Source organism: Biomphalaria glabrata, chromosome 6 (assembly GCF_947242115.1).
Source record: "Biomphalaria glabrata chromosome 6, xgBioGlab47.1, whole genome shotgun sequence".
Lineage (NCBI taxonomy): Eukaryota > Metazoa > Mollusca > Gastropoda > Planorbidae > Biomphalaria > Biomphalaria glabrata.
In genome coordinates, this window is record NC_074716.1 from 23,054,618 (window position 1) to 23,074,370 (window position 19,753).

General features: G+C 32.5%; 1 protein-coding gene across 5 annotated transcripts; it reads left to right on the plus strand.

The window, feature by feature from the left end:
- Positions 1 to 1,577: 1,577 nt before the first annotated feature.
- LOC106063101 (uncharacterized) lies at positions 1,578 to 19,443 on the plus strand. Of its 5 annotated transcripts, XM_056033498.1 has the most exons (10): positions 1,578 to 1,664; positions 5,205 to 5,375; positions 6,841 to 6,972; positions 7,091 to 7,137; positions 8,444 to 8,489; positions 9,748 to 9,948; positions 13,237 to 13,347; positions 14,099 to 14,956; positions 15,935 to 16,088; positions 17,967 to 19,443. In XM_056033498.1, the coding sequence occupies exons 2-10, from the start codon at positions 5,238 to 5,240 to the stop codon at positions 18,119 to 18,121; spliced, it is 1,842 nt and encodes a 613-aa protein (XP_055889473.1). In that variant the 5' UTR covers positions 1,578 to 1,664; positions 5,205 to 5,237; the 3' UTR covers positions 18,122 to 19,443. The 5 variants fall into 5 exon arrangements, with proteins under 5 accessions (XP_055889473.1, XP_055889476.1, XP_055889474.1 ...); XM_056033501.1 differs by lacking the exon at positions 15,935 to 16,088; XM_056033499.1 differs by lacking the exon at positions 9,748 to 9,948 and having other exon boundaries at positions 13,234 to 13,347.
- The last annotated feature ends 310 nt before the right edge of the window (positions 19,444 to 19,753 follow it).

Consider the following 19,753-nt stretch of genomic DNA (forward strand, 5'->3'; position numbering starts at 1 on the left):
ACTCAGCTTTAGTCAAATGAATCCTCCTAGCAGCTAAGGAATCTATCCCTAGAGGAGCAAGAAACTGGTCTGATTATCTACAGAAACTCCACAATGTCACTATCGAATCCAGAAACACGGTAGAAGATACTTAAATAGCCCTGGTATAGATTCTAGAAAAATATAAAAGCCTTACTTTCTACTTTATAGTATACTAGCTTTAATTTTACCCGCGCTTTGCTATGTTTTTTTTTCTTTCTACAAATAACATGCATTTATTCCGTTTGTATAAATCTGATTTAGATAAGAAATAGATCTAGACATAGTAACATCTGTCAGTGGCATCACTAGGGGGGTGCTGGTGGTGCGGTCCGCACCGGGTGACACCCGTTAGGGGGGTGACACCCAAGTTAAAAAAAATTAACTTTAGGAATAATTGATGATTAAAAAAAAATAAACGACAGTGGAACATGTTATTCACAATTAATAAATATATCTATATACTTTTTTCATTTCGACTAAACATACATATTTTAATTTTTTTAATGAAATTCTATCAAAATGTTTAAAATGTTATACTCAATATCACAAGGAAAACGTGAAACATTACTTTGAGATGTTTACCAGCTGCATGTATTTATATGAACATTGATTTGATTCAAAAAAATGTTTTAATCGAATCTATTGAGTTTGTAACTAGCACAGTAGTATCGGGATGCCAACCAATAGTCATTGATTAACAAATGACGACATTCTTCAGGCTTAGAATATTATTTAAATGTCGCATTCAATTAATGTAAATTTTGTAGAATTCGAAAGTCAATAAGTGGCCATTGAGATTTCTGAAAATAATGATGTAATTCAATTTTTCTGTAAAAGAAGCTCTAGTCAAGAGGAAGGAAATGTTACGATGTGTCAGTTCACTGATATACTTGAATATTTTAGGGGATTTTACTTCTTGGCGTGTGCCGATTTCACATGATTAGCAAACATTGATGAATGCATTTGGAGCTATCCAATCAAATAATTCTTTAGTTCACGAATAACGAAGTATACTAGATATCAGTTTCAAAACATTGGCGTATATGATGAATTTTCAAAAGGCTACATTCTATGAGAAATGGTATAACTGAAAAAAAAGATTTAAAGGCAACGAAAGTTATTCTTGAAATAAATAAACATTGACAGTGCATGATTCATATGCCAGCCAAAAGACCTTAAAAATATCTCATGGTTGCATTGTTGCAAAATTGAACTATATATTAACGACAATGTCTTTGATTCCGAAGATTAAAGATGAGTGCAAAGTTTCAAATGACTACGCAAACCCAGTGAACCATGTATAAACATCTGAATTTTAAAATTTAATAGACACTCATTTTATAGTTGTTCATCAATCTAATAACGTAGATTATTATAAACTATATGCATTACAGCTGAACAAATAAACGAAAAAAAAAAAAGTTTTTTTTCAAAGGAGGGGGTGGGGGTGGGGGTGACACCCTGAGCTGACCGCACCGGGTGACACCCACCCTAGTGACGCCACTGACATATATAGATCTAGTCATAGACCACTTTGGGAATCACTGGTCTAGAGTCTAGATCTACCAGGAAACAATATGGCGTGACACCCCCTACTAAAAAAACTAAATATCTTTTTTTCGGCTCAATATGAATTTGCGACGGTCAGATTCTTTTCTAGATCTAGATCTAGATAATCTTATCTTAGAGTCTTTTTAAAGTAACAAAGTAATTGAAAGTATTATTAGATCGATCTAGAATCTAGATTTTTTAATGATAGTATTGTCAGTATTGAATTAGATCTAGAATTAATTAGATAGAATAGATGAGATCATATACTAGTATAGTAAGTATAGTATAAATACTATCCCATGTCGCCCATGATATAGTGATAGATGTATCATTGTATGACGTATGATCATGATGTATCGACTATCGTATCAGTATAATGAGTCAAAATAATTAAATCAGACAAATTGTCACAAATGAATATTGAATTGAATGTAGCCTACTATAAACTATTCTATATCTAGTTACAGTTACAGTGAGTAGTTGTAGGCTACACTGTTAGTGACGTGTTACACCCACTCGGGGCCACTGTGTCTGTGATTTCCCCCCCCCCCCCCCCCATCCTTGATTTGATCCTATTTAGTTAATTTAGATCTATTTCCTTTGCTGAATTAGATCTATAATCTAGATAGATTTATATTTTTGATATTGCAACACAAACAAGAACATAAAACTAACAGATAGATCTAGATCTATGTAATTGTAAGTCTACTAAAATGATATTCAACTGCTTCAAATCCTGGTGAAGACTGAGACTTGTAACTGTGGGCAACTGAAACAGATGACCTTTACATCATCTGCCCCATACATCGCAAGGTCTGGAAGGGGAACTTTACTTTTTTTTTTACAATCGACATAAGATATATGGTAATTTTCATCTTCAGAACAAGTTAAGCACAGCTGACGCAATTTTTATGTTATTTATATCAGGCTCCTAATGATTAGTCCTAGGAAAAAACTGCAAACATCTATAAACTAATCATACATTTGTCAATAAAATTAGATATATATTATTTTTTTACGCTACGCATAGTTACAATAAGATATGATGTTGAAGAGGGTCGGATCAATGAGGTCCAGTGCTAACATTAGCGAACATCATTCTCCGCTTTGTAACTTAACGAACACTCTCAGTACACTAAAAAACACTTCATGTTATTGTATTTAAAAATAATATCTTCAATTTTATAATATCTTCAATTTTCTTTTTTTTAATACCAGTTTCTTATTACACTAACTCAAGATTGATTAGTGTTACTTTTCCCCACTCCTAATGCTAAATCCTAATGCCACAAACTTCTCAAAGGGCCTTATACTGTGGCCTACCTAGATTTAGTTGACCTCAAAAAAACAACAACAACAAAAAAAACTTCATGACCCTGCACGCCTAGCCCGCTCACTCCACTCAGCGATTGTGACCGAATTTGGTACCTGATCGATCAATAATTGTCCCTCCTGCTATGTTTTTTTTTGGTACTGTGTTAATGACACCTTTACTTAGTACCTACCTACCTACCGATCAATAATTAGGGCGCCAAGGAGAGACAAAATAAAAGAGAGTGAGACCAGGATTGTGACACTCATAATAAACATTTTTTTTTCATACATATTATGTCCAACTCCACCCTCTCATTAGCACTATGTTTAGCAATGTTACCTTTCTTTTTACCCATTCACATCACACTTGGTTTAACATCTCTACTAAGACAAAAACAAAATTAAGTAAGAAAATGTTATACAAAAGAAAAATATGTTTATTTCCAGGCCTTGAGTTACATACCTTTGATATGCATTTTTAACATTAAAATAGCGTTCGTTAGTGTCATTGATTGTGATAAAGAGCGTGTCCATTAATGTCATTTATAGTGACAAATGAATATTATTTACAAGCATTTTAGATAGGTCATGCTTAGCTGATACTTAAATTTTCTAAAAAAATCTCATTAAACCAGGACCTACCCTCCTTCTTTCCTAGAAGGAAACAAATGGCATCATCATACCAGTGCTCAGAGTTACTTTTCCCATGCTCAATTGCTCCCTTCTCTGCTTATAATTGCCACTACCACAATTGGACACAACAGTTTAACCTTTTTATAAAAATAGATTGTCTTTGACTTAAAAAAATGTGTAGCCCATTTAGTGATAGTAATAAAATAGTGTAAAAAAATGTGGCACAAGTCTAACAGCTTAATGTCTGTGACTAACTCAGTATTTGAGATTGACATCATACCTTGACCATGGTTTGGATCTGGTCGATCAATAAATGATATGAACTGTTCTCAAGAGGTTATACTAACAAAAAAGTATTGACGGTTTCACCATAATGCATTTATTTCATGGCGAGTCTCTCTTGTCCTTCTTCTTTACATAATATTTGTTTTTTTATACAACACTATGCCAAACTCCCCAACCCTTTTATATTTTTAAATTGCTGTATCTCTCACATGAAGTCCAAATGTAAATAAATATGAACATGCTATATTAGGCTGTACTAAAATAAACTTGTCACAAACCAGTTGGATAACTAAATGTACCCCATTATTAGAAAAGTGTTTAATTTCTAAAGTAGTTTTTACCTGCATGCAGCGATATTCCCATTGTTTTTACCAATTCACCTCACACTTGGTTTAACACTAAGACAAATAACATAACTATGCAAGAAAAATGTTACTAAAGAAAATTGTATTTCTCAGTCTTGAGTTATAGCCCTTTGATGTGTATTATCAACATTAAAATAGCTTTTACTAATGTGATTGAGTGATAAACAAATATTAGGAACACCCTCTATTAGCATGCGGGCAGCGAACAGCATAGGCTATTAGATGCATCTGTGCTTGTGTCTATTTAAATTTTAGATAGGTCATGTTTAGTTGATGCCTCAATAGTCTAAAAAATCTCCTTAACTCAAGCCCTATCCTTTTCTGCTCTAGTAAAAAAAAAAAGTGACATTGTCATACCAGTGAACTTTGAGCCCACATTACAACACTTGTCTTTCAGAGTGATTGAAATGGAATGTTTCTGAACTAAAAAAAATGGAGCATGTTCAAAATCAATCTAGACTTGTTCTTTCATTGCTAATAAAATGAAGGTTCATTTTAACAAATTTGGTAGGGTGTTCACTAATATCAGAAAATAGGGTGTGTTCGCTAGATGGAAATGACATAAATTTAGATCTAGAACAGATGCAAAATAGAACCATGAGGATTATAACAAATAATATTCATATTTGACTAGAGTAATACCATTAGTAAAATCAATAAACTTACCTACTCATATTTTCATTATAAGACATAAAGGTATTGTCTTTCGATTTAGAAGATTAGGGATGAGTGCAGTATTTCACAACCATGCAAACCCAGCTGCAATCTGCCTATTTTCACATATAATGCAGGCTAAACCGTTATCTGCTTGGGCATTATAAAACATGATTCTTAATTATAATCATGTCTTTTTTTCTGCATTCACTCATTCTAAAGTCTTATGGGATTTCTATCTGATGATATGCTTACTGAAGTTTATGGCATTTAAATACCTTTTAAAACTTAGAATTCTATGTCATGTGAATTATAGACAAAAAAAAACAACAAAACAAACAATCCAAATTAATATATTTTATTTTTTTTTGGAAATGGTAGAGTTAAACTTCAATTAAGCACCACATCCTACTCATGAACTTAGAACCACACCAGATTCCTGCAACTGAGTCACCAGCTGTATTAGAAAATACCAACACACCATCCCATGATTCAGAAAGACTTGGTCATTCTGACACTGACTATGAAAAGAACTCCACTGAAAATGTTGTGGTAAATACTTTATTGAAATTTCTCAGAAAACTTTCTCTACTGAAACAGGTTTATTAAATAAGAATTTTGTTAAAAAATTTATTCAGTTACTAACCAGATATTACTGGCGGCCATAAGGTCTTAATTTGCGTATCACTAATATAGTCAGTGATCTTGTGTATTAGAAACAATTAAACAAAATAATACTGTTATAAGTAAAGCAAATGCGTGAATGTAAAAATATTATAAATGGAGTTATTAAAATTGCTAATCAACCTAAATCCATTTTTGAAAAATCCAAACAGTTATAGATATAGTTAGATCTAGATCTAGAGTCTAGAAACTAATATAATATTAAAATATTTTAATCGATGTAGATTTAACTGTACATTTATGTCTAATCATGATCTCTGATACTTTTATTTTATATAGGCCAACATACTTCCTTAGAACTATATATAATAGGCTAATATAGATGGTTTACCCAAGTAAAGAATGATTTTGTATACATCTAATTGTTAAAATAGCATTTTTATTTTTATTTTATGTAGATCTAGATCTAGACTCTAAGAACTTTTAATTTCATAGTAGCCTTGTCAATGACTAAACACTTTGAACTCGTGTCGACCTACATCAACAAAGTCCGAAGTAAAGACTTGTGAAAGCTATAAGAGGCTTTAAGTTTATTTAGTTGGAGACCTAGATTTAAATTAGAGTCATTTCTTTAAGTTGGGTAAATTACATCTACTTTCACTAAATATTCTTGATTTATCAGTTTAAGAGTGAATTGAATGGCACAATTAGCTTATTAATTAAGTATACGATGTTAGTATATTTAATATCCCCCATATAGATTCGAGCCTCATCGCAACTTTTTGCTGTGTCAAATCGTATCGGCATAATTTTTCACACCCTATTAATGTGTTTACACTGTAGTTGTGTATAGATGCAAGTAAAACCAAAACAAAAGAAGTAAATTGAAAAAAAAAGACTTAAATTTAAACCCAATTTGTAGTTGTAATATGCTTTTAAAAACACATTAGAAGGTAAATTGCATCATGCAAGTAGTTTATTAGTTCAATAATATGCCTTCTTTATGCATGCAATATTACTACCTCTGACGTTAATATGCAGCGAATATAAGTGCGTGCGATATTATGAATGGATTTATGAAAATGTAAACATGGTTAAAGATATTCTCATTAACAGATCTAGATCCATGAAATTGTAATACTTTGATAGAGTTGAGCAACTTTTTTTTTTTGAGGGTCTTCAGATTGTGGTAGAGCTGCTTTACATTATATATTAGTTTTCCTGTTTGCCAAGTTTTATCAAGACTGGTCAAACGGTTTGGATTTTTATTTGGGACATACATAGATAGGCTTTACTTTATATTATAGATTTTGTTTCTCAATATTTGTATATTTTGTTTTGTTAAGTGTTTACTAATTGTAAAAATTGATTTTATATTCATTCTTATTTCCAGCCTGGACCACAAAGTCTTACAGAATCTGGGTACGTAACTTATCCATCTAGTGTTGATGTCACAGTCACAGGTAGTGTCATTTTAGAAGGAAACACAAGTCTACATCATTATTATGCTTCAAGAAATATTAGGGTAATAAAATAAAATTATTCGACTTGTACAGAAAATGTTAAAAGTTAATGAATGAAATGTATGATACCCGGCCCCTTAAAGCTAGTCACACTTTAACACATTATATTCTGTTTCACAGCCTTCACAGGGATTAGAAGAAACAGTTTGCAATGATAACCTGAATTTGTAAGCTTTACAGTTGACTTTGTTATTTTGATTTATACATTATGTAAAAATAAAATAAATTAATATTAAAAAAATGGGCTCAACAGTCATCAAGGGGACTAATTCAACTTACACCACCATATTTGATAAATATGATTTCTTTCCCTTGTTCAAGACAAGTAAAAGAAATAATTGTGCAGAATTTCAGATTAATCTGAAAATGGGTGTTGGGGAAATAAAATTTACAAACTTTTTACTAGACAGAGTGAGTTGATATTAAATTTTCCTTCAAGCCCAGTGCTAATTTAGCATATAATGATGTGTCGGCATTGATAGATTCTGGAAGAGGAGGCTATGGAGCCTACATCGACTTTCTTGGCTAACCCTAACCCTTGGCTCTTACTCAGTAAAAATCTTTGGACCATGTCGTAGTTTTTGCAGTTTTGATGCGGAGACCATGGCAGTCTGTGAAGCCTAAAGGGTCATTGACTCTCAACTCGGCAAGGGACATTTGAGGGCAACACAGATTGTTGTGGTCACTGACTCAAAATCTGTACTACAGGCTTTGCAAAGCCCTGGACCATGGCCCCCAATATCGACACTTTTCATCATGGCCTCACACAACATAAAGCAGCGCTATGGCATCCCTGTAATAATGCAGTGGGCACCGAGTCACATAGGTGTGACTGGCAACACTATTGCAGACTCCTTGGCCCACAAGGGAGGGCAAATTTCACCTACTGAACAGGCTGTAAGTTTTCATCATGCTCTGGCTATAATTAAAAAAACAGAAATATAAAAGTGGTTTGAGTGCTGGGACAATTCCCAAAAAGCCAGTGGAGTCTTGGAGCGCATGAGGCGCCCTGACCGCACTTACCCGTGGTGGAGGCTGTCCAGGCCTGAGCAAGCTATTATAGCACAGTGCAGGACAGGCCACTGTCCTGTTTGCTCATATTTCTCACGGCTATGGCCAAATTTCGATTCACGGTGCCCCCACTGCGGGGAAGAAGAGGAAACCGTGCCTCATATTCTGTTTGACTGCCCCAGACTTGCTGATCTCCGCCTCGACAGGTCTGGGAAACCAAAAATTCTCAACCTGTATGGTGACATATACGCACTACACAAGACAGCAGGGTTTCTGTCCAGGGCTTTTGCAAGAGAGGATTTGAGCCTCTCAAGCCCTCACTCAAATGGAGTTTGATGATGATAATCATGATGATATAAGCTTTGTAAAAATTGTGCTTTGTGAGAAACTTTAATTGTACTAATGCAAGAAAGAAACTGATGCTGTTCTCTAGAGTAATAATAAGTCTTTGTTATTTTGCAGGCCTGAAAGTCATGGGGAAAATGATGCAGCTGTTCATTTTGTTGAGGTAAATTTGTAGGATAAATTAAGAAAAATTAAAATCTACAAAATCTATTATTATCTTTGATCTTTTTTTAAAAAGTGTTATAAAAATAAACATCTTATTTTGTAAAATTACTTTTGTATTGCACATATTTCATGCTCATTATGCTTAGGTCCAATTTTTTTTTTTTACATGTTATGTTTACAGGTTTATGTACTACTTTCAGGCACTCAGTAAACACAACTCTGCTTGAGTGAGGTTTTGAAATCAAGACACCTTTATCAGTTACCAAGTAGTTAGTGCCACTCAACCAAACATCCCACATCACTTTCCTTGGACCAATAATTTAGCCCTAACCCCTAGATGTGACTAAAACTTTGAAAGACACAAAGATACAGAATTTTTACTAAGAAAATTAGATGAATTACAGAAATGGGAATCAAATTGGAGCATGTCTTTCCACCCAGAAAAATGTCAGTTGTTAAGAGTAACAAAAAAACTAAAACAAATTAATTCCACTTATCTTATTCATGGTAAACCAGTAACAGACTAAAAACGCAAAATACCTAGGTGTTATAATAAATGAAATACTGTCATGGAATCCCCATATTGATGAAACTATCAAAAAATCAAACAAAGCATTAGGGTTTATTAAAAGAAATGTCTATAAATCAAATAAGAACATAAAACTAAAATGTTATTTAACCTTGGTTAGGCCAATAATAGAATATGCATCCTCTGTTTGGGATCCCCCAACTCAAGAAAACATTGAGAAATTGGAACAGACACAAAATAGAGCAGTGAGATTCATAACAAATAAATATTTACACTTGACTAGAGTAACACCTTTAGTTAAATCACTAAATTTAGAAAGCCTTCAAGATAGAAGATAAGTAGCAATTATACATTAAACACTGAACCATAATCTTCAAATTCAAAAACAAAATGTAGTAAAGTACTCAGAAAGACACAAAAATAAAGGCACATTCCTCATCCCATATGCTAGGACAAATTTGTACAAATACTCCTTCTTCCCTAGTGCTATTAGAGCATGGAATGGGTTGCCTGAGCTAGCCAGGAAAACCAGTGACTTTTCAGAATTTAAGTTATTGGTTAATACGCATGACTGAATGCATGACGCGTAGGATGTAATCATCTTCTTTTTTGAAGTAACGTCTGTATTATATAAGATAAGATAAATATTTGTATTTAGTGGTTGTTGGCTACATCAGTAATTAACTCATTTTAATGATCTTTCATATTGCTTATATTTTTTTTTTAGGTTAGCTATGGTGATTCAATGGAAAATGTTGGTCAAGGAACTGTTGAAGGGTTAGGAAACCTGGAGAGCACTGTGTTACAGCATCAAGCTGTACAGCAGGAGCAGATAAGTTTAGTTGGCCAGAATGAAAGATGTGATTATATTTCTATGTCTTCTTCATTTTTGAGTTTTGAATTTGATGGCTCTGCTCTCAATAGCCAGGTAATAAATTTAAAAAGCTGCCATATTGCATTGTCTGTTTGGAAGATTGTATTCGAAATGAGGTTTATCACTTAAGTTGAGATTTGCATATCTTTTAATTCATTTTAAATTAAAACATATCTGGGAGAATTATTATAAAATCATTTTCTCTTAAAAAATGAGCAAACTTCGACCAACCTTCCAAAACAAATGTAGCACAAGTCAAAACAAAGTCTAGCAGTGTGGTCTTCTTGACATGATGACCATTTATATTATATTATTTGAAAAAAAAAAAGCTTATAGTTGTTAGAAGAGGATGGTTCCATTGTTGGCAGAGATTCATTACCCAGCAACCATTTTTAGTTGCCACAGAAAGGGGAAAAGACGCTGTTAGTTTTGTGTGGCCTGTCTGTCTGTCCGTCCATCCCTGTTTAGATCTCGTAAACTAGAAAAGCTAGTGAAAATTTGACATCACAATATTTTAGATCACTCAAAGTTCTGATGCAACGGCTATTTTTTTCTTTTCTGAAAGCGAAAGATCTAATTTTTTAAATCACTTATGCAAGCATTTTTTTCAGAAAAATACACCACTTTTACAACTATTCACTATTAATAGTAACAAACACTTGAGGCTTTTTATTAGGGACGATGACTGTCCTCCATATTTATAACACATTTATGCACACGGTTGTAGATTTTTTGTCAATAATTTTTTTTTTTATATATTTTTATTGTTAAGTTTTGTAAGTTCTGTTATACTAAGTACTATATTTACACACACAAAAATGTTTATTATTTTTTTAAAGAGAAAAATCTATTTAGTACGCATATAAATCAGACATAATTTAAAACAATTAAGCCAATTAGATCAATTAGATATTCATTATAAGACATCAGACGTACAAAGTTCACATCTAACTTCACATTCACCTATCTTTTGTTCTGCTGGACCGCTGGGGCACCACATGAGATCTGTTAACCTTTTTTTCTCCATTTTTTTCTGTCCTTTGTTTTTTTGATAGAATTTCATTCTGATAATATTGAAACCTGCCTTTTTACCAGCCTGGATGGACCACTTTGTGGGCCGATTTTCAGTTTGTCTTTGTAACCTTGTTTCTTCAGCTTTTTGTCTACCTGGGTCTAAACGTCCACCATACCTAAATAAAACAATTACTAGAAAGTGTTTCCCTCTAATTGGCACTGTATATGATTTCACTGCACCTCCTTTCTGATCTATGAACATAAGTTATTTTCTATTCACATAAAGATGAATATAGACTTATCATTCACTTTGAAAAGTTAATTAATTTCATCTCTTGACTTGCTCAGAGTATCTTATCTTATCTTATAAATAAAATATAGACTTATCATTCACTTTGAAAAGTTAATTAATTTCATCACTTGACTTGCTCAGAGTATCTTATCTTATCTTATAAATTACAGTCATTCCTTCAAAAGAGAAGATTATTGCATCCTATGCGTACCCATGTCTTGATCAAGTTATGCATTTTAATTAGAGAATTAAACTCTGCTAAGTCATTGATGTTCTTGGCTGATTCAGGCAACCTGTTGTTGATGGCTGTTGATTTATAGTAAAAAACTGCTGGTAGACAACTAAACTGCTGTAGTTGTATTATATTTTAACTTATAAAACTTGAAATCACTTGAATAACTTTCTTATGAACAAAAATAAATATAACTTTATTATAATAGAAACCAAGTCAATTTGAGATGAAATGATATTTCAACAAATCTAACTCACACTAAAAACATAAGTCCTTACACTCTGGCATCTTGTTGTTGTCTTTTGATCTTAACAGACATTATGACAATGCCTCTGACTCTTACAGCATTCTACAAAACTAACAATTGATACTACCTTTCTTTATCACCTTAAAAAAACACACATACTCATAACACCTATTTCATGCTCTAATGCTGTTATGCCCAAAATAAGGCCTGTGGGCCAGATCCGGCCCACGACATGGTTCCATCCGGCCTGCCGAATTATCGGCCCGGAGTGTAGAAAATCACATCCACACAAAAAAAAAAAGTTGAAAAATTCTTTTCCAACCTTAGGGCTCTCATTATTCCTTTGATGGAATGTGGTACTGATAAAAAGCCAACATATTTGTTTTATAGAGAAAATGTAGCTCTTTTTGAAGAACCTAACACCCAACATCAAAACACATCAACAAATAAGGCAGATAGCTGAGAATATCTACCAAAAAAAGAGACAAGAATTAAATCTGCTGTAAGACCAGCTACAGAGCTGATCATATTATCAGTTGAGAAACAAAGTCATTTTCAGAATTCAATGGCATACAAAAAGTGCTTGCTTGCAGATAGTCATGAAAAGAAAGAATGTACTTGAAGCTTTCTCAGGACAATTACAAGGCGAGTGGAGAATATTGTGTAAAATCTCTATTCAAAACTAAGAGAAAGGGCAACATATCTGATACTGATCAAACTCTAGGTATTCATTCGCAGCACAAAACAGCAACCTGTTTAAAGAAGTTTCAACCATCAATAAGTATGCTCTAGCTTGCTGTCTCATTTATGTAGCCAGATGATGATAAGTTGGTTTCGGATAAGTTTTTCTTTAATTATTGTAACGGGTTTCTAATAAAATTGGTTGTTTATTTCCATTTTTTTAATAAAATCTTTCTGACGATGTGGCCTGTGACGTGAGTGTCAGAAATTAAAATGGCCTGTGGGCAGAATAAGGCTGGGCATCACTGCTCTAATGGCAAGACAAGGGAAGAAGAAGCTCTTTTACAACTTTGTCCTAGCATATGGAATAAGAAATGTGCTTTTATTTTTGTATCTTTTTAGTGTATTTTTTAAGGTTTTGTTTTTCTATTTGTACATAATGCTTCATTGTTTTATGTATTATTGCTACTATACTATTTAGTCTTCTGTCTTGAAGAGTCTCTAAATTTAGTGATTTTACTAATGGTGTTTTTACTTGATTTACAAAAATTTCTTTAATAAACCCTTATGCTTTGTTTGATAAATTTGTTTCATTTTGTTGATGATAATTTTTTATTTATGACAAGTTCTAAGTTTCTTCATCTTTCATTTGTTCTTGACTATACTTTACACGTTATTGCCAGAATTTTAGCACTCATGGTTCTAGATTTAAAGAATCAAACTATATATCTATGAAAGAGCTTTACATAAATTATGAAAATGATTTGAAGTTAAACCATTTACAACTGTAGTCTCATTGAATTAGACTGAAGTTTCTCATTTTTTAATATTTTAAAATATTTTCATTTCTTTTTGTTTCCCCCTGTTATTTACCAGTCAGGAAATCACTGGATGAAATCATCAGTGACTTTATCTCAAGAAGTTGCTTTGAAATTTAAAAAAGTCAAGAGTTCATGTGCATCTGCTTTGTCTTCTTGGCCTGATTGGGTAAGAGATGTTGTGTCATTAAAAAGTGTCAGTATCAAAGTAAAAATGTGAAATCTTTATCCTTTTTATGCTACTTTCAAAGTATCTTAACTTTCTCTCACAGCTATTTCCTGATACTTTCTTTTTCCAACCTTTTTTTTTTACTAACTTAATTAAGTTATGACATGACCTGCTTAGGGCAGATGTTTCAGAAATCAAAACCAAGGCTAAAAAAATGTGAAGCTCATTCCTCATAAACAAAGATTAGCAGACTGTCAATTTCTGTGTACAAAAGATGGGGCAGTCTTCTTTTTTTATTTTTTCATGTACAGAAGATGTCTGTGATTCATTGCATTTGGATTTGCATTAGATTTAGAATTGCTTTGTTGTTTTGACTTAATACCAAAAAGCTCAATATTGAGTTACTTTTTTCTCAAAATAAGGTATTGATTCCACTTACTTTGAGTGAATTGTAATACTTTGTTTTGTGGACAATCTGTCTGAGGGTAATGCAATACTGAATATTAGTTTGATGGAAATCTTTATGGAAGTTATCTTCTTTCCTTTAACACAATTGACATGTAACAGTGGCTATATGAGAAACAATTCCTAGCTTCCTATTTGCCCTTTTTATTTTTTGTGTGATGAGTCACTAATCACAGTGTTTCAGTCATTTCCTAAGTTCAATTTGTGATTGTAAAGTTTATATTTTGATTTGAAATTCCCTCAACTAAATGTCTAACTAAATATTTCTATGTTCTCCCTCTCTTAGAATGTTGATGATGAAAAGGATCAAAAGTCCATAGATTCTTTTTCTGAGAATGTTGTTATGGATTCACACTCACAAGGAGAGCCTCAGGAAATCTCAGATGGCACAAAAAATTTAAATTTATTTACTGAAATTTTACCTGGTAGCGAAGAGCCTCAGGAAATCTCAGAGGGCACAGAAAATTTAAATTCATTTACTGAAGTTTCAGATGCTAGGCAAGAGCCTCAGGAAATCTCTGAGGACACAAAAAATTTAAATTCATTTACTGAAGTTTCAGATCCTAGCAAAGAGCCTCAGGAAATCTCAGATGACAAAGAAAATGGATACTGTTTAGATGAAAGTGAACCTGTAACAAAGTTATCAAGAGATGTGTACCATCTGATTGGAGACTCATCCTGTACATTGGCTCAGAGACAGTCTCCAGGTAGTGATAATGGACTGTCACTAATTCAAGGTATTCATCAGGCAAATAGTGTATCACCATCAGCACCTGTGCATTCAACATGTGATTTGAGAAGAATATTTGAATCACAGTTTCATCTCCATCCTCATGACTATTTAATGAGAGCACTGGAGGGAATGTCATTGTATTCACAGGAAGGCTGTCATGGGACCTTGAGAACACCATTACAGCCTGATCTTTCTACTTTTGGTTTGAACAGACATCACAATGCTGACCATCGCTTGGATGTGCCTCATTTATCAGACAGATATTCTGATGCTGTAGAGCCCATTCCTCCCCCATTCCAAATGGTCAGAATAGGAGAGGAAAGCAGGAGCTCTGCTGAGGTTCAACGTCTAGAGGCACCTGCAGGTCATTTTGCTGGAGCTTGTCACATGTCAGTGGAAGAGACAGATCAAGTGAGTTCAAATAGGATATACATCTGATTAGTTTAGAGCTTTGATAGGAAAATTATTTACTGTATCAGTAGTTGTTCTTATGTTTACATGTGCTTGTAACTCGTCTGTAAGAATGTGTTCATGAGATGTTTTAGACATGTGTGCTGTGTAGTTGTTCAGGGTATTAAAGCCATACTATGCGGACAAGGTTTTCAAATCTCTTGTGTTATTATTATGTTCATAACACACTTTCCTCAACATGGGATTTCCTTAGAGTTTTTGAAAAACTTTTATGAAATAAGAAAAGCTCAGTAACCTAATATATCTTGTGACTATCTTCTCCCAAAATATTCTGTTCTTAAATGTTTTATTATCAAATTGAATGAATATTTTTGTTAAATAAATGTGTTGTGGACTCATCTCTACAAAGAAACATGTCAAGAATAAAATGCTGCAATTATGTTTACAAAAAGGCCTATTTAAAACATTCATTTTAGAGTCTACCTGTCTCAACTAAAGAGCTAAATCATTTATAAAATTAACAACTAAATTTAAATGCCTAGATGCCAAGTGTTTTAGAAAAGGACAATATTTTATTACTATTGTGTAGGTAGTGAGTTAAGATATCTCATTTTATTAACATGAACATTGAAAAAAAAAATATTGGTAATTTTATTAGCACAATGACAAAAGTACTCATTGTTCTTTTAACATGTATAGGATTGTTCAAAACAAACATCAGGTAACCTAAACCTTAAGATTAAATTTTTATTTAAACTAAAATTCATAAGTTCAAAACTTATGTTTTCAGCAGAAATATTGGTCAATAAATTCTAAAACGGATTAACTACGTACACACAGAGACTATAAAAATCTAAAATAAGAAAAAAGAAAATGAATGCATAAAATGCATGGCATGCAATCATAATGTGCATCTTTTCAGATTTGTTTTAAACACAAACACCAATTCTTTAATGAATGATTTGCTTTGTGTCTCAGGTAGAAATCCATGATGTAGATTTAGATAGCCACAGAGCACCATGGGTTGAGAATTTTGAGCAATTACCATTCCCTCAACCCAATGATATTGACGTGGCAATAGACTGCAGGGCTCATGCAGATTTGCACAGGGAAAACATTTTGATATTCAATAGTAAGGTTTTATCTTCTTCCTATAATTCATGGGAGTTACTTTTGTATTTCATTACTATTATACTATTTTATTTTTCAGCGAGTTATTTTTATAGTTTGTTTATTTTGCTTAAAAAACTAAAACCAAAATATAGATATATCACAATATTAAATTTTTGTACCTCACCCAAAGGCTTTTAGATTAAAAAAAAAAGTATATCTTATTTTGAAACCTTAGATAAATCTTGCCATTGGTTATACCATTACTTTTTCATTCAGAAAGTATCTAGGTAAGGTGACTAGTCGTTTAGACTTATACAGGGCTGTCCCCCTTTGGACCATCTGTCACACTTTTCATAAAATGTTCCGGCAGGATGGCCAGTGTCCCGCTTTCATAAAAAAAGTCATTTTTATTTTAAAATGCTTCTTAATCTTTTCACTAACTCTTTGACTCGTAAGGACGCTCCCATAGTTGATTTTACCCAGCTATAAAGATCTAATCAATGCTGGCAACATGGGCGTTTTTAAATTTCTTTTTTCTTTTTTTTTCTTCCGTACATGTTTTTAATTGCTTAAAAAATTATCTTGAATAGTTTCCCTTTCATAAACATCCGAAATTTCCTTTTTTCATTGATCTTACTATGAAAGATTTTTTGAAAGAGTGGGGTCTTAAAAAGGCTTTAGATTTATGTTCTGGATGATAGTGATAGGGGATAATGAGCTCAGAACATTCATTTTATGTGTTTTTAAATGGTTTTCTTATAAAGTTATGTGGAAATATGACTAAATATCATAAATAATTTTTTTTTCTACTTTCGATCATAATATATTTCCAAGATCTAAATCTTATATAGAGCCAGAGCTGTTGACTTGTCCAATGTAAAAATTGAAGGTGGTCAGTTTTCATTTTTCCAATATTACTAACATGGATAATTAGCTCAAAATTTCCATTTTATGTGTCTCAGATGAGTTTTTTATATAAAGTTTTGTGACAATGTGGATAAATATAAAAAAATATTTATTTTCAATAAGGACCATAAATGTTTTCCAAGATCAGGTCTGGATCTAGTTTCTCAAGGCTTTTTCATAGTCTGTAATTTTTTTTTTTAAATTTCAAACATTCATATAAAAATAATTTTTTGTTTTATAAAAATTGCTTTGTGCTATATAAAAAGAGCATGCATTCCTTTTTAATTCTATACTAAATATATCATTTTCTAATAAAAAAAACAAAAAAGTTATAAAATTTAATCATAGCAATGTTTTCATTTCCTAAGAGCAAAAACCATTAATTCTGTCTAAGCGTGGAAAATAATTCCAGAGTCAAAGAGTATTAGGCCTTGAGGTATTTTCTTCTTGATCATTATGTCATGTTCATTGCTTCGCAGGCTCCTGTGTTAAAGGCATTGGTAGTGTTTTTATTATGCAGCATTCTGCCTTCTCAGAAACTAAGGTCAACATGTTTCCTGTTGGTTTTTGGCATGTTGTTCAACATGTTTCTTGCTGATTCTAATAATCAATTCCAGCCATACAGTATTCCTTGGCTTAGCTTTCCCTTCTGCTCATCTATTATTGAAATATTGGAAACAAAATGAACATCAATGGTCTTAGGGACCTACATGCAGAGTTTATGATTCCAAAGAAGGCAAGAGCAATCAACAACAGTGGATTGCGAGATGAGAAATGTGGATCAGTTCACAATGTGACTTAGTTCAGTAATAGTTATAAATGTTAGTTTACAATGTAACTTAGTTCAGTAATAGTTATAAATGCTAGTTCACAATGTGACTTAGTTCAGTAATAGTTATAAATGTTAGTTTACAATGTAACTTAGTTCAGCAATAATCCTCCTCAAAGAACACTTTGCAAGTGTTCAAATATTTTGTTTTTCTCTCTTCAGATGTTGCCAGATGTTTCCATTGTCGTGTCAGAGTTCCCAAGGTTCAGAACATTCCATGTGGACACTGTACATTCTGTCTAATCTGTTCCTTTAGGTTTGACCCATGCCCTACTTGTCACTGTCCAGTCGTAGGTCATGAACCTTTCACACTCTAGCCAGTGTTTCACAGGTTGTGATTACAAGAAGAAACATTCCAGACACAACTCATCTGATAGGTATGCAACTCTTTTTAAGGACCATCTGAATTTGATGTTGTCTTGAATGGTAATCCTGATAATATTGTAACAAAATTATTTATAAATTTTTTAATTTTTTAGAAGTAGACAAAATATTTTGTTGAGAATATATTTTATAAGTTTATATATGGCCTACTGTAAATATTGTTTGCTTTAATTCTATTCTTAAGTGATATATATAATTTTTTATATAATATAAATAATATTTATATATTTTTTTAATATAGTAATTTACACAGATTTTGATCTAATACAGAGATCATTGCAATACATGTATAAATAAATTGCAAAATTTGATCTAATATAGATGTCACTGCAATGCATTGTATTGTATAAATAAGTTGCAGAATTTGATCCAAGACAGAGGTCACTGCAATATGTGTTATGGTATAAATAAGTTGCAGAATTTGATCGAAGACAGAGGTCACTGCAATATATATGTGATATGGTATAAATAAGTTGCAGAATTTGATCCAAGACAGAGGTCACTGCAATATATATGTGATATGGTATAAATAAGTTGCAGAATTTGATCCAAGACAGAGGTCACTGCAATATGTGATATGGTATAAATAAGTTGCAGAATTTGATCCAAGACAGAGGTCACTGCAATATGTGATATGGTATAAATAAGTTGCAGAATTTGATCCAAGACAGAGGTCACTGCATTACTTGATGAAGTGTTAATAAAATTTACTTCATTTTTAAACAATAATTTTTTTAAGGGGCTGTCCATAAATGATGTCCAAGTTTTTAGAGACAAATTCTTCTGAAGATTGCAGAATAAAAAATAAAACAATTTCCTTAAATATTCTCCTTTTACCCCATCTGATTATTTCAGAATCCACATTGTATGACTCATTAAACTCAACTGTTAAATGGGTCTAGCTTAGAGTTATGATTAACTGGAAGAGGTTGAATGATTAATTGAAATGTTGTGAAATATTAGCAGAAGTGGTAAAACAGGAAGCACTAGAAGTTTATCTGATGGAAAGTACTAAAACATAACTTCTCTTCAAAGTGTCAAATCACTGCGCAACTTTATGTTTTAATCTCATAAAAATAAAACTTAGAAATAAATAGAAAGTGATGTCTCATTACTCACTGGCCAATGACATCACACTACTAAGTGGCCACTGACATTACTCAAGATTTTAAGAACAATGAAATAAAAAAACCTTTTTCCCCACAAATGAAATAAAAAAAAACTTTTTCCCCACGTCATCTTACATCATAACTTGTTAAACATCATTTATGGATAGCTCTGTAAGTGTAACTTACATTACATGTTGCATTTATCAATTGCAACAAAAAAGGTCCCCACGAGAAACTCAACTTTGATACAGATTAAAAGGGTGAGAGGGGACTGCCCATGTCTCAGAATCGGCAATGATTAGAGATGGAACTTTGGGCCATATGATGAAAATTATAATGGCAGTTCTGAAGATTTTACCAGACATGACCATTATAGTAAAAATCAGCTAAATACTACGCTGATACAATTTACTCCTAGAATGCTTGATAACATTGACAGACATCTATTACCTAAAG

Coding starts and splice junctions, on each gene's coding strand:
- LOC106063101 (XM_056033498.1), top strand. CDS start 5,238: ATGAACTTAGAACCACACCAGATTCCTGCAACTGAGTCACCAGCTGTA. Junction 6,973..7,090: donor ATGCTTCAAGAAATATTAGG/GTAATAAAATAA, acceptor TCTGTTTCACAG/CCTTCACAGGGATTAGAAGA. Junction 7,138..8,443: donor TGCAATGATAACCTGAATTT/GTAAGCTTTACA, acceptor GTTATTTTGCAG/GCCTGAAAGTCATGGGGAAA.